The following is a 15,363-nucleotide window of genomic DNA, read 5'->3' as shown; positions in this document are numbered from 1 at the left end:
AAGTGGTCCTGACCATTTACCTCCGAGTCCAATGCATTGTTTTGGTTCCTCAGGTAGTTCGGGGACCATGCTGTTTCTCCGGTTGTGATTATTAATAGAGATTCCTTTCACTGTCAAAATCACGTGTAGGATGTTAGATTATCCCTCCAGTTCTATTCCTTTGGGTTTACAATAGGAGGAGAGGGGAGATAAAGGGAATTCTTTTTAAGGGGGTCTCACGCTTGACTTCCGGTGGCCCAAAGAAACTACAATTTCGAATCAACAGACCTGCTACGGATTAAGGCGATTGTATCTTTCCTGTTTTAACAAGGGCTGTGCTAACCGTAGTGCGTAAGTATGGAGTAACATCATTTATTTTTTCATTCACTTATTCAAGTGTTTGGTGAGCTTTGTGTTGTTCTGCGGATACCCTAGTGAACATTCTGGTCAGCGAGAGTTGTTGAAAAGTCAATGGGAAAATATATAGTACGTGAGTGAGCAATATTATGGAAGAAAGAAATAGGGCAGATCCTAGAGTTAAAACAGTTTTAAATAGGATTATTAGGTCAGTAAGACCTGACATTTGAGCGGAGACTTGGAAATGAGGAAATTGGCCCTTCTAAATGTTTGAGTATAAGTGTCTTCCAATAAAGGAAATACCCACTGCCTGGACTCTTAAGGTGGGCGTTTGTTCTACGACTTCGCAAAGAGGGTCTGGAAGAACAGCGAGAGAGAAAGTAGGAGATTGGGGCTTAAGTTGAGTAGACTCTTCTCTTCATTTCTTTCTTTCTTTCTTTCTTTCTTTTGGTGGTTCTGAGGATTAGAACCCAGGGCCTTGTGCATGCGAGGCAAGCACTCTGCCATCTAACTGAACTATATCCCCAGCCTTCTTCTCTTCACTTCTATAACGCAATTCAACACTTTTTCTTTCAGTAAAGATAATAGTGTGTGAGTAAACAAGGTAGGAAAAAATTAACTAATTCTTTTTTCTTTTAGGAATAGAAACTTATTTTCAAGATTTTCTCTGAAAGACTGAGAAATTAAATTGTACTTCCTGAAAGCATTAAGAGGAAAAATGGTAAATTTTACATACTTAAATTAAATCTTTCATTCTAAGTAATTTTTAGAAATTCAACCAAGGCATATAAAGATACATAGAAATTTAAGTGACAAGATGAATAAATTATAGATTATGAAAGCATGCAATGCAGAATGATTTTTAAAATTTTTATTGGTGTATTATAATTTATAATAAGATTCATTGTTGTATATTTTATATAAACACAATATAGCAATATCATTTGATCAGTTTCATTCCCCAGTACCTCCCCTTTCCCTTTCCTCCTTCCTCCTTCCTGGTCACTATGGAATAATGATTTTTTTTTTTTTAAAGCCAAAATTATTTTTAAATTCTTTCTTTCTTTCTTTCTTTTTTTTTTTTTTTCCTGTGAACCCACGGCCTTGTGCTTGCAAGGCAAGCACTCTATGAGTTGAGCTATATCCCCAGCCCTCTTTTTTTATTTTCTTTATTCCTTTTTTTGGTGCTGGAATTGAAATCAGGGGTGCTTTACCACTGAGCTACATTCCCACTCCCTTTTAATTATTTGTTACTTATTTTTTGAGACAGGGGCTCAAAAAAAAAACTAAAACTAAAAAACAACTTGTACCAAGTTGCCAAGGCTGTCCTCCTGTGTCAGTGTCCAAGTAACTATGACCATGGGTGTGTGCCACCACACCTGGAAAATTTTTCATATTTTCACTTAAAATACACAGAACTTACTTTTTTGGAAAATATTGATTATGAAATAGTAATGAAAAGGATAAGTTGGATTATCGGAAGAGAATAGTGAAGTGTGATCATTTAAATTGAATTCTTTTGCTCTGTGTCTAAGGAGGGCAACTAGAACATGAAGTAGAAGAAAAGCAATAATAGTGCCCTATTCTTCCCCCAACATGAACTACTATCATCATCTTCAACATGATCCTACCCTATTAGATACTACTATAAGAAGTAAATGAGCCAGGTGCCATGGCACACACCTGTAATCCCAGTGACTCAGGAGGCTGAAGCGGGAGGATTGCAAATTTCAGACCAGTCTCAGCAACATAGTGAGGCCCTAAACAACTTAATGAGACCCTGTCTCAAAATAAAAAAATAAAATGAACTGAGGATGTGGCTCAGTGGTTAACCACCCCGGGTTCAATCCCCAGTGCCAAAAAAAAAAAAGCCTTTTCCAAATGGTTTTTGCTCTCTCTGGACTAGGATAAGATGTCAAAGGTGTATATAAAACTAAAACAACAAATACTACAAAATATAAAATAAACAAAAAGCAATTAAAGAGCACTATAGTTACCTCTGCACATTTAGCATATAGAAGCACTCACAACCTTCTAAAGTTGTCTATAGTTAAGAAAGGAATTTTTTTTAATCCTGCTACCTAAATTAAACTGCCTAAGGGAAATGATGGAAACTATGTTTTGAAGAAATCATTTCTTACCATTTTTCAATTAAAGTAATGTTGGTGACATATAAATCAATAATGTATAATAATTGTTTTTATTTTTATTCATGAAAAATTCAAACTTGAATAATTATTCTCATCACAATATTTGCTTCCAATTTTTTTTTTTATCAGAGATATCACTTTACACTGCCATTTATGTTCATCTTTTGGAGTTTTTCCCTGCTGTTGAAATAAATGTGGTGTAAGAAGTACAACTCATCTCTCAGAGCTACTTTGTGGATGGGTCATCTCTTAAGCAGTATTTCTGGCTTTAATTAGGTTATCATCTTGAATATTCAGTCAGAGAAATAATACAGTGTCTTAGTCACCTGAAAAAAATCTCATTTGTTCTAATATTGTCTCCCCTTTTTAGTCTGTGACATTGCATACAGATGTAGGTGACATTAAAATAGAAGTCTTCTGTGAGAGGACACCCAAAACATGTGAAGTGAGTAACATTATAAACTTATTAAAAATAATGCAATCTGATATAAATTTCCTATGTTTATATATGAATACACAACTAGTGTAACTCCATATCATGTACAACCACAAGAATGGGAAGTTATATTCCATGTATATATGATATGTCAAAATACATTCTACTTTCATGTATAACCAAAAACAACAAATAAAAAAAGAAATCAGTGATGCAAGCTGGGTGCTGTGGCACACATCTGTAAACCCAGTGGCTCAGGAGGCTGAGGCAGGAGAATTAGGAATACAAAGCCAGCCCCAGCAACTTAGCAAGGCTCTAAGCAACTTAGCGAGAACCTGTCTCTAAATAAAATATAAAAAAGGGCTGGGGGTGTGTTAAGAAAAAAAGAGAGAGATAAAGAAGAGTCAGCTTTGTATATTCATTCAGTTATTGGTGAAAGATTATCTTGCCAGAATCTGGGTTACAGTGATGAACAAGAGCTACTTCTTGCTCTCATGGAGCTAATATTCTAGCTGGGAAAATAAATAGGACATGAAAACTAAGTAATTCTAAAAGGTGAAGTAGAGTGTTGAGATAGATAATAATATAGTAGGAAAGGAGCTACTTGAAAGGACAGATCTACCCAGGAAACTAGTAATTTAACTGAGTGCAGAAGGTCTGAAATCATTTCAGTGGAAAGAGATGTGATAAGAATGTTCCAGGAACTGAGGGTGCAGCTCAGTGGTAGAGCCCTTGCCTAGCATTTGTGAGGTTCTGGATTCAAACCCCAGCACTCCAAACGAACAAAGAAACAACAACAAAAAAATTTCTACATATAGAAGTAGCAGGTATAGAGACCACCAAAGTAGGAAAACCTTCCCCTTTTGGATGAATTGCCAAAATGCTAATCTGCTCAGCATAGTAAGCAACGGAGAAAGGATTATTATCATATGAGATATAGGCCTTGTTAAGCCCTGCTGAAGATTTTCTATTTTATTCCAAGAGCAAAGGAAACTTTTTAAAGGGTTTTTGCAGGGAAGTGACATTATAAAGTGATGCCTAGAAGTCATATTTAATATCACCGCTACTGTGTTTTTAGTAAATAATGATTGATTCTTTTACCTAAAGTGCAATTCTGCTGTACTATTTCTCAATCATCATTTTTATTCTCTTCAGAATTTCTTGGCTCTTTGTGCCAGTAATTACTACAATGGCTGTATATTTCATAGAAATATCAAGGGTTTCATGGTTCAAACAGGAGATCCAACAGGTAAATTTTTCCATTAACTAACATCAGGGAAATCGGATGTATAATATGAAGAAGAGGGTGAGAAGAATGGAAAAATAAAGCATATGATGTTTGTAGAAAGGGCTCCTTGTAACAGAAGAAACTTTTAAGCAGATGGTGTTTACACTTGCCCATAAATTCTGAGTAATAGTATTAAAGAGGGTTTTGTTTCTTTTTTCTTTTTTTAAGTAGGAATATTTTATTTTTCTGGTCTGTTAAGTTAAATATGGGAAAGTATTATATAAAATTTTATTTATATTTAAAATTTATGTGGGCTGGAGTTATGGCTCAGTGGTAGAGCACTTGCCTACCATGTGTGAGGCACTGGGTTCGATTCTCAGCACCACATATAAATAAATTTGTAAATAAATAAATAAAAATAGTCATAAAAATTTTTTTAAAATAAAGTGTTATGCTATAAAGTTCCCATAAGTTTTAGAAATTGAATGCTTTTTAACTTTAAATGTTTCTTTTGATTTTCTTGGCTTTTATATAGGTACTGGAAGAGGAGGTAACAGTATCTGGGGCAAGAAGTTTGAAGATGAATATAGTGAATATCTTAAGGTATATTCCAGTGCTTCAGAATTTTATTTTCTCCTTTCTGGTCATACTTGGAGACATTGACAAATGCGTTGTAGTAACATAAGTTGGTATCATTACTAACTGAATAACTTTTTTTGTAGTTTTTGCATGCTTGATAAATGAAGTTAGGAAGAAAATATAAATGGCAGTTCTAGCCTGACACATGTACTGGAGTCCCACCATCTCATGGATCTTAATACTAAGTGAGCTCATTTTGAGTCCAATCTGAAATGTTCAACTAGCAGTGTTCCAAAGAGGCTTAATGTCTCACCATAAAGTTAATGTTGAATGGCATGAATCACTGACCTTTCTTGAGAAGGGGGAAGGAAACACTGCCTCCTAGTTAATCAATTACTCATTATCAATCCCTATCCTTTATCATTCTGTTAGAGTTTGAACATTCCTGTATTAACTTTACTTAATACTTTGAGATAGATCTTAAGTAGTTTAAAGAGAAGTACATATAAATGAATCTTCACTGTGGAAAATTAGGGGGTTTTAATTTCCTTTGTTAAGTTTTTCTGAATTTTTCAAGCTTTAAAGAATAATATTTTTTTCCAAAATAAAAAATCTAGTGAGGTATGGTGGCATATGCTTTAATCCTAGCTACTTGGGAGGCTGAGACAGGAGGATGCAAGTTCTGGGCAATTCAGAAAGACCCTGTCTCAAAATAAAAAGGGATGGGGAGGAGCTGGGCACGGCATACTCCTGTAATCCCAGCAGCTCAGAAGACTGAAGGAGGTGGATCACAAATTCGAGGCCAATCTCAGCATTTAGCAAGGTCCTAAGCAACTTAGTGAAACCCTGTCTCAAAATAAAAAATAAAAAGGACTGAGAATATGGCTCAGTGATTAAGCACCTCTGGGTTCCATCCCTGGTATCAAAAAAGAAAGGGGGGTGGAATGGGGATGTAGCTCAGGGGTAGAGCACTTGCCTAGCATGTACAAGGCCCAGTACCAGGGCAGGGGTGGGGCGGGCGGGGCAGGGAATGCAGTGCTTGCCAGTTTTAGAAAATCAGTTCTACTTCACAGAGATAACTTCAGTTAATTTATTGTGCAGTCTCTGAAACTTCATATCTTCATAGGTGATGACTTTATGATTAGAAAAAAGTGAAAAGTTCTCAAGTACAATATGCACTTTGGTATATTATATTTTAGTTATATTAAAATATATCCATTATAAAAGTTTAAAACTAGTAATAGCATTGACATAGCTTTCTTTTAAATTGAATTTGGTTCTCTGTGTATTAAAAAAATACTACTTGCAAAGTTTCGATAGTATCAAGTTTGAATGCAGAAAGATTTCTCTATTTTATAAGCTAATACATATATTACAAAAATAAAATATACCCACAAAAATTCAAAAAAATGTATTGCTTGAATCGTTTGGAGGTGATAAACTTTTTGAAAAGTCAGACTTTTCCTGAATTAGAAACTAAACATTCTTTAGACTTGAATTAATGACTGCTTCCTATAGCAGTTGAAAACCAGAGATTGGCCATAACATAGTAATTTATGGAAGTTTCAAAACTGAAAGATTAGGGCCTTACCCCACTGAAAAGAGAGAAACAGTCAGTAGGACAAGTTAGGACATCAGCTTTATTTTAAAGTTCCCCAGTGATTCCACTGCAGACAGTGTTAAAAACCAATAGGTTGTACACCAGAATTGAGGATGGGTATTGAGTGTACACATACTCTGATCTAGCAAGTCCATTCCCAAATGCTTACCCAAGAGAAACTCCTGTACATGTGCACCAAGAGACAGCAGGAGTACTCCTGATGCACCATTTGTAATAGCAAAGGTCTAGAAACAAGCCACATGTCCATTGATAATAAAATGGGTACAGTTTAGTCTATTCACTAGTGAAATATCACACTACAGTAGAAGAAAACATCAATGAACTACAACTGTGTACACATGTATGAATCTTAGAAACAACAGTCTTAAATGTAAGAAGCATTTCCCAGAAGATTAAAGTAATATGTGGTTTTGTAGAGTTTAGAAAGTAGCCAAAAAAAAAACTGTATATAGTCTGGGCTTATATAAATATATTAGAAGAATGGTTACCTCCTGGGGAGGCAGAGCAATAGATGGAGCAGAGCACATAGACATCTGCAACAGTTTGGTAAATGTTACTCTTGAAGCTGGGAAATATATTAATGGGTGCTTTTTTAAAATTGATTTTCTGATGTTGCATATATTCTTATTTATGTATCAAGTAATGCATTCGATTGGTAGTCACCTTTTAGGGAGATAAGCATTAATATATTGATGGAGCTATGCCTCTATAGCTTGTCTAATTAGTGTCACCCGATGAGTTGTTAACACTAATCAGTAAAGGTACTTGTAGTGTATTTTATCTTTGGGCACCTCCCTGTAGCACAGCTTAGTCATGTCTTCAGTCTTATCAGTAAGGTCCTTTTAACTTCTACATACTCTCTTGTAAACAAATAGTATCATGATATTAGAGCTAAATGAGTTCTTCCTTAGATCATCCAGTCTTAGAGTTATAAACTAGCTGCCCGTGGGTGAAAGAATCATAGACAACATTCCCTATGGCCATCCGTGTAAAATAAATTGTTTTAATGCCATGAAGTAAGAGATAATTATTTACTTCGTCAGACTCCATCTTTCCCTAATGTTTACATTTAATTTACTCTCTACTTGATCCTTGTAAGCATTTGAATTCTGAATAGACCCCTGAACTAGTCCAACTTCCCTTGTTTTACAGATAAAGAAACTAGCAACAGTCCTGTATATAAGAAGAGATTTTGGGGATTTTGGTTTTGTTGCCTGATTGTTTCATACCAGCACAGTATTCCTTAATATAAATGTAAGGATTATTTCTGTCATTGCTAAAAGTGTTTGTGGCTATATTCTCCAAAGTGAAAATGAAATTATTGAGAGTGATTTGTTATATAATTTATACAAGCTTTTCAGGGATGCAGATAATATAGAAACTGAACATTTGGATTAACGTAATAGAAACTACTTAATGCTTTCTTATTTTTTTAAACATTGGAAGGTTTGTGCATGTCTTATTTTAATCCTGTATTTGCAGTAGTTAAAAACACAGATTAATGCATTGGTCTGTCTTTTTTTCAGCACAATGTTAGAGGTGTTGTATCTATGGCTAATAATGGCCCAAACACTAATGGATCTCAATTCTTTATCACCTATGGCAAGCAGCCACATTTGGACATGAAATACACAGTATTTGGAAAGTAAGTGTTCTCATTATGTTTTTGTTTTTTTTTTAAGTTTTTGTTTTTGTTTACTTTTTTATTGTAAACAAATGGGATACATGTTGTTTCTCTGTACATGGAGTCAAGGCATACCATTTGTGTAATCATAAATTTACATAGGGTAATGTTGTTTGATTCATTATGTTACTTTTTCCTTCCCCCCCACCTGATTATGTTTTAATTTGATATGTCAGTGCATAAACATGACTTTGAAAATAGTATAACTAATATTAGAAAGAGCCAGAGGAAACCAAGATGGAGTTTAAGTCCTTTACTTACCTGCCCTGTGACTTTGAGGAAGTTATAACTTTTCTCTTTGTTCTCCTTATTTTTTAAAAAAATTCGTAGTTGTATATGGACATAATACCTTTTATTTTATTTATTTATTTTTATGTGGGCAAATGCTACACTGCCCAGCCCCAGCCCCTTGTTCTCCTTATTTTATAAAAGATTTGCATATGACTTTTCTCAGGATTGTTACAAAAATGAATAGTAATATCTCTTTTCACTAAAAACAGCATTCAGCAGCAACAGATCTGAAAATATTGGCTTAAAAATGGTGGACTGACTTAATGGTTCCATTATGCCACCAATGTTCCAGATGCCTCTTGCTTTTCCACCATCTTTAGCTTTCATCTTCAAGCTCACCTTGTGATAAAAGGACAAAAGGTTCTTGCCGGCAGAGTCAGCATCTTCTTAAAGAACTTTATAGGGAGACCCAGAACTTAGTAATGTGGCCACACCTTACCTACAAGGGAGAGACAGGACACAGAGAAACCTCAGCAAAATAGGTTTCTCAGAATAAGTAGGGGAGAATAGATGTTGGGGGGGTATTTAGCAGCTTCTACAACATTTCTGGGAGTTACTTTTATAAATCAGTGGGACTTAAATTCATCTATTCATTCAACAAATATTTACCAAGCTCAATAATCCAAGGCATAATCCTATAATTTGTTGTATTTGCCAGTTTTTATACCAAGTTAAATAAAAATACATGACAAGCTGGGGCTGTAGCTTAGTGGCAGAGTGCTTGCCTACCATGTGTGAGGCACTAGGTTTGATCCTTAGCACTGTTTAAAAATAAATGAATACAATAAAGACATTCTGTCCATCTACAACTACAAAAATTAAAAAGAAAAATACAGGACTACAACTTTTTTGGAAAAAAATCTTTATAATTAAATCTAATTTATACTTTTTTTTTTTTTTTTTTTGTACTGAGGATTGAACCCAGGGTGCTTTACCACTGAGCTGCATCCCCAGTCTTTTTTATTTTTTTACTTTGAGACAGGGTCTCACCAAGTTGCTTAGGGTCTTGCTAAAATTCCTGAGGCTGGCCTTGAACTTGCCATCCTCCTGGACTCAGCCTCCCAGATCACTGGGATGACAGTTGTGTGTCACTGCACCTGGCTAATTTATACTTTGTTAATAGTCAGTCAAGTTAATGAAATATTAGAGCACCCAATTATCTTCATATGTGTATATAGATAACCTAGGCTTTCTTCATTTTCTCCCTAACTGGCCATTCAGAATTATTCGTCAGGAATTACTAGGGTTTATCTTATTGGATTTGAAACAAAACAGTGGAGTGTAACCTTAGGTTCATTAACTCCTGACAGCTAGATTTTCATATACATTTTTCTGAAAAAATGATCCATAACTTTCCTCTGGTTCTCTAAAGGCCCAATGTCCTAGATCCTTTATTAGACTTAATCTGCTTTAATTCTGCCTTTTGTGTGTTTGATGTGGGGTGAGGAGGAGTAACTGGGGACTGAACACAGGGCCACTGTACCACTGCATCCCCAGCCCTTATTATTTTTTGAGACAAGGTCTCACTAAGTGCCTAGACTGACCTGGAACTTGCAGTCCTTCTGCCTTGGCCTCGGTGGCTGGGATTACAGGCCTATGCCACCATACAGCCTACCTGCCCTTTTGTTTCCAGAGCTCATTATTTCCTGTTTCCTGTTTTTCTTATAGCCGAGATGACAATTTAAAGAACATAATTGTCCTACATGTAGAAGTAGTCAAAAGGCTTTGGTAATTGTAGTTATTGTCAATGAAGCCCTTTCAGGCATTCTTTCCTATATTCTTTTTTAAAGTTCTATTGTAGTGGAAATGCAAATCGGTTATTTTTTTAAAGTACATATGTAAATCCTGGGAATTGAACTGAGTTGCACAAAGAGGAAGAATTTTAAAAAGTCACTTTATATCAGCAAATGTTTTACCCAAATTTCTAAAACAGGTGTTTCAGTATAGTTCTTGGTTTTTTTTTTTTTTTTTTTTTTGGTGGAAACATGAAGTGGGCCTGGTGGAGGTTAACTGTCAATCTTGCTTTCTTGTCCAGAAGCAAAAGGAGAAGCACAAAATTTAAACATTAAAGTGCAAAGTGGTCATCCACTTTAGGACCCTTAATGGAGGACAGTTCTTATATACTTTTTCTTGATATTACCTATAGCAAAGAAATCCTTATGACTGGTATAATATTGTGATGTAATAAGAAATACATATTTGGTCTTCATCCTTGGTTCCTATAACAGCTAAAACCTTTGGAATTTCCTGAGTGAAAGGAATGAAAGAAATAATTTGCTTATTTATAATAAGCCCCTTTCAACCATACCTGAGTTTATACCAATGAGGTGATACCTGATGGGCCTGTAGAGAGCTTCAGGATGGGAACTGGAAATGAGGAACCAGCCATTTGATTAGAGGATTGGCACTTTTAGTCCTAGTCCCCCCACCCCTTTTTTTTTTTAATGTGGTGCTGGGGATTGAACTCAGGACCTTGTGCATATGGGGCAAGCATTCTACCAACTGAGCTACATCTCCAGCCCCATAGCCCCTTTTTGTTCCCCTATTCTGAACCTCCAGGAAGGGAAGAGGAATGGGAAATTAATTTCAGTCACCAGTAACCATTGATGTAAAAGTCATCATGGCTATGTAATGGGAGTTCCATAAAAACCCTAAATGAGGCTGGACATGATGCTGCATGTCTGTAAATCCAGCACTTTGAGAGGCTGAGGTAGGAGGATCATAAGTTGAGGCCCTTAGCAATTTAACAGACCCTGTCTCAAAATAAAAAGAGCTGTGAGGAGTATAGCTCAGTGACAGTTATGGTTTAGGTATGGTGTCCCCCAAATGCTCACATGTAAGACAATGCAAGGAGGTTTGGAGGAAAAATTATTGGGTAATAGCCTTAACATAATCAGTGAATTAATCCCTAATGGGATTAACTGAGTGGTAACTGGAGGCAGCTGGGGTGTGGCTGGAGGAAGTGGTTCATTGGCGCTGTGGCTATGGGGCATATATTTTTGTATCTGGCAAGTGGAGTCTCTTACTCTGCTTTCTGATCACCATGTGAGCTGCTTCCCTCTGCCACGCACTCCACCATGCACCATGATGTTTGGCCTCATCTCGAGCCCCAAGGAATGAAGCCTACTGTCAATGGATGAAGACCTCTGAAACCATGAGCCTCTGAATAAACCTTTTCTCCTCTACAGTTGTGCTGTTCCCATCATTTAGTCACAGCAGTGAAAAAGCTGACTAAAACAAGTGGCAGAGTGCCCCTGGGTAAAATCCCCACTACCAAAAACAAAACAAAATAAAAACCCTAAATGAGCCACGTAGGAGGAGCAGCCCATGATTCCCCCTACTCAGGAGTCTCAGGTTGGCAATCACAAGTTCGAGCTCAGTCTGGGTAACTTAGTTAAGACCCTGTCTCAAAAGTGAGAAAGAGGGATTATAGCTTAGTAGTAGAGTACTACTGGGTTCAGTTCCCCAGAACCCCAAAATAAAACAAACTGTCAGTGGGGTTCAGAGAACCTCCAGGTTGGTGAACACATGCTTGTGCTGGGAAGATGGCCTGGAGGGAGAGCATGGAAGCTCTGTGCCCCTCCCTCACGCCTTCCCTTTTGAATTTTTTCTATTTGATGTTCCTGAGTCATATCCTTTGTAATAAACTGTAATAGTGTGTAAAGCACTCACCTGAGTTCTGGGAACCATTCTAGCAAATTATCAAACCTAAGGAGTTGCTGAGGGAATATCTGATTTGTAGCTAGTTGGTCAGAAGTACAGATTGCCACCTGGGATGTTAATCTGGCATCTGAGGTGGCAGGACGATCTTGTGGGACTAACCTGTGGGGCCTGCACTAACCCTGAATATGTCAGAATTAAATTAAAGGGCCCCCAGAGAAGTGGAGAATTGGGAAAACCAACACATTTGGTATCAAAATGTTGTGAGAGTAAATTTGTTTTCCCTTTAACTGTTATACTGGCACTATTGGCAAATACTCTGTAATTGTTATGAATGCAGCAAATAATTTTAGGCACTCTGGTCAGAATATTCCTACCCATTTGTTGACTGAGAGCATAAAATGAATTTTTATTTCTGAATTTTAATCCATATCTGTAGCATAAAAATCAATATTTTGTTGTACATTCAACTAGAGATTCAGAAAACTACAAAACATAATCCTTTCCTCTTAAGGAGATTATAATGCTCTATATATTTGAATATTGTGTTTCAATTTAAGAAAGTTTTCATACAGTATTTCTCTTTCAGGGTAATAGATGGTCTGGAGACTCTAGATGAATTGGAGAAGTTACCAGTAAATGAGAAGACATATCGACCTCTTAATGATGTGCACATTAAGGATATAACTATTCATGCCAACCCATTTGCTCAGTAGTTGTAATAGATCTGGACAAATACTTAGCAAATTGCTGGAACATATGCATTGTGGTTTATCCAGTTTTAATTATGTCAGAGATTTTGTCATTCTGTTGTTTTATAGCAAAGATCATCTGTGAGCTGTTGGTACCAAGGGGGAGCCCAACAGCTTTTACTGCTATTCTCAGAGCATATTCTTTACTACTGTTATCCAAGATATTTTTAAAATTTTAATATAAGCAATTGCTGTTTAATTTTTTATTCCATTTTAAATGTCGAACTTCAATTAAATGCAAGAATTTTTGAATACCCTAAGTATAAACTACTACTATAACTAATCCTTAACCTAGAAATATTGTTTTCCATGAATTATTTACACTGTTAGAAAGACGGGACCAAGATAAAGAGATGGTCTAGAAAGACTAGCCAATCCATTTGATATTTTCTCTAGTAAAGATTAACATATAGTAAAGCTTTTAGTAAAAGCAAAAATAACCAAAATGGGGACAGACCTCAAGGGATCAGGGATGCTTTTTTTGTTGTTGTTGTTGATGACCTTTATTTTTTTCATTTATTCATATGTGGTGCTGAGAATCTAACCCAGTGCCTCACACATGCTAGGCAAGCGCTCTACCACTGAACCACAACCCCTCAGCTCAAGCGATGCTATTTATTAAGCAGCAGAGGGGCACATTTTCAGGAAAGAAAATGGTGACAGGTTACAAGGGTGTGCGTGTTATAGGGTTTAGCAGAGCCTGGACACAGGAAGGGTTATCAGTTACTTTGTGTGTGTGTGTGTGTGTGTGTGTGTGTGTAAATGAATGTACATTTTTTTTTATTAAAATCTTTTTTATTTTTAAAGACTGCATTTTGATTCATTGTACACAAATGGGATATAACTTTTCATTTCTATGGTTGTACACAATGTAGAGTCACACCATTCATGTAATCATAAATACACATAGGGTAATACTGTTTCACTCTACTATCTTTCCGTCCCCTACCCCCTCCTACCCCATTTTCCTTTCCATCCAAAGTTCCTTCAGTCTTCTCTTCCCATGCCACCCCCCCATTATATATCATCATGCACTTATCAGAGAAAACATTCAGCCTTTGGTTTTTTGGGCCTGGCCTATTTCACGTAGCATGATATTTTTCAGTTTCATCCATTTACCAGCAAATGCCATAATGGCCAGGCCCAAAAAAATATTACTTCATGGCCAAGTAATATTCCATTGTGTATAGATACCACAGTTTCTTTATCCATTTGTCAATTGAAGGGCATCTAGGTTGGTTCCACAATCTAGCTATTGTGAATTGAGCTGCTGTGAACATTGATGTGGCTGTATCACTGTAGTATGCTGATTTTTTTTTAATTGTAAACAAATGGGATACATGTTGTTTCTTTTTGTACATGTACCATTTGCGTAATTATGCATTTACATAGGGTAATGATGTTTGATTCATTTTGTTATTTTTTCCTTCCCTCCCACCCCTCTTTTCCCTCTATATAGTTCCTCCTTCCTCCATTCTTGCCCCCCTCCCACCCCCCATTATGTGTCATCATCCACTTATCAGTGAGATCATTAGTCCTTTGGATTTTTGAGATTGGCTTATCTCACTTCGCATGATATTCTCCAATTTCATCCATTTGCCTGCAAATGCCATAATTTTATTATTCTTTATAGCTGAGTAATATTCCATTATATATATATAGATACCACAGTTTATTTATCCATTCATCAATTGAAGGACATCTAGGTTGGTTCCACAGTCTGGCTATTGTGAATTGAGCAGCTATGACTGATTTTAAGTCCTTTGGGTATAGGCCGAGGAGTGGGATAGCTGGGTCAAATAGTGGGTCCATTCCAAGTTTTCTGAGGAATCTCCATACTGCTTTCCAGAGTGGCTGCACCAATTTGCAACTCCAATATGAGTGTGCCTTTTCCCCCACATCCTCTCCAACACCTATTGCTGCTTGTATTCTTGATAATTGCCATTCTAATTGGTGTTAGATGAAATCTTAGGGTGGTTTTAATTTGCATTTCTCTAATTACTAGGGATGATGAGCATTTTTTCATGTATTTGTTGATCACCTGAATATCTTCCGTGAAGTGTCTACCCTGTTCCTTAGCCCATTTATTGATCGGATTCTTTGTATTTTGGGCTTCAAGTTTTTTTAAGTTCTTTATAAATTTTGGAGATTGGTGCTCTATCTGAAGTGTGTGGAAAAGATTTTCTCCCACTCTGTAGGTTCTCTCTTCACTTTATTGTTTCCTATGCTGAGAAAAAGCTTTTTAGTTTGACTCTGTCTCATTTATTCTTGCATCTATTTCTTATGCTGTGGGGGTCTTATTAAGGAAGTCTGGTCCTAAGCCAACATGACGGCAATTGGGGCCTATTTTTTCTTCTATTTGGTGAAGGGTCTCGGGCCTAATTCCTAGATCCTTGATCCATTTTGAGCATTTTATACAGAGCGAGTGATAGGGGTTTAATTTCATTTTACTGCATATGGATTTCCAGTTTTGCCAGCACCATTTGTTGAGCAGGCTATCTTTTCTCCATTTGATCAGTTACTTTTAGTGGGCTTATTTAGGGTGGGACAGGAGAGAAGGTAAGGAAGTTCTCTATTTTACTGGGGACAGCTGGGTCAGTCATGTGGGGGTCAGGTGCCAGTCCCT

At 36.5% G+C, this 15,363-nt stretch overlaps 1 protein-coding gene across 1 annotated transcript; it reads left to right on the top strand.

Annotated features, from left to right (window-relative positions):
• The first annotated feature begins 36 nt into the window (after positions 1-36).
• Ppil3 (peptidylprolyl isomerase like 3) lies at positions 37-13,521 on the top strand. The gene is made up of 7 exons (XM_047547835.1): positions 37-330; positions 976-1,057; positions 2,857-2,931; positions 4,078-4,171; positions 4,686-4,753; positions 7,877-7,995; positions 12,575-13,521. The coding sequence occupies exons 2-7, from the start codon at positions 1,055-1,057 to the stop codon at positions 12,699-12,701; spliced, it is 486 nt and encodes a 161-aa protein (XP_047403791.1). The 5' UTR covers positions 37-330; positions 976-1,054; the 3' UTR covers positions 12,702-13,521.
• The last annotated feature ends 1,842 nt before the right edge of the window (positions 13,522-15,363 follow it).

The sequence above is a fragment of the Sciurus carolinensis genome, chromosome 3 (assembly GCF_902686445.1).
Source record: "Sciurus carolinensis chromosome 3, mSciCar1.2, whole genome shotgun sequence".
Taxonomy (NCBI): domain Eukaryota; kingdom Metazoa; phylum Chordata; class Mammalia; order Rodentia; family Sciuridae; genus Sciurus; species Sciurus carolinensis.
Note: the sequence above shows the minus strand (reverse complement) of the source record. Positions and strands in the feature narration are given on the sequence as shown.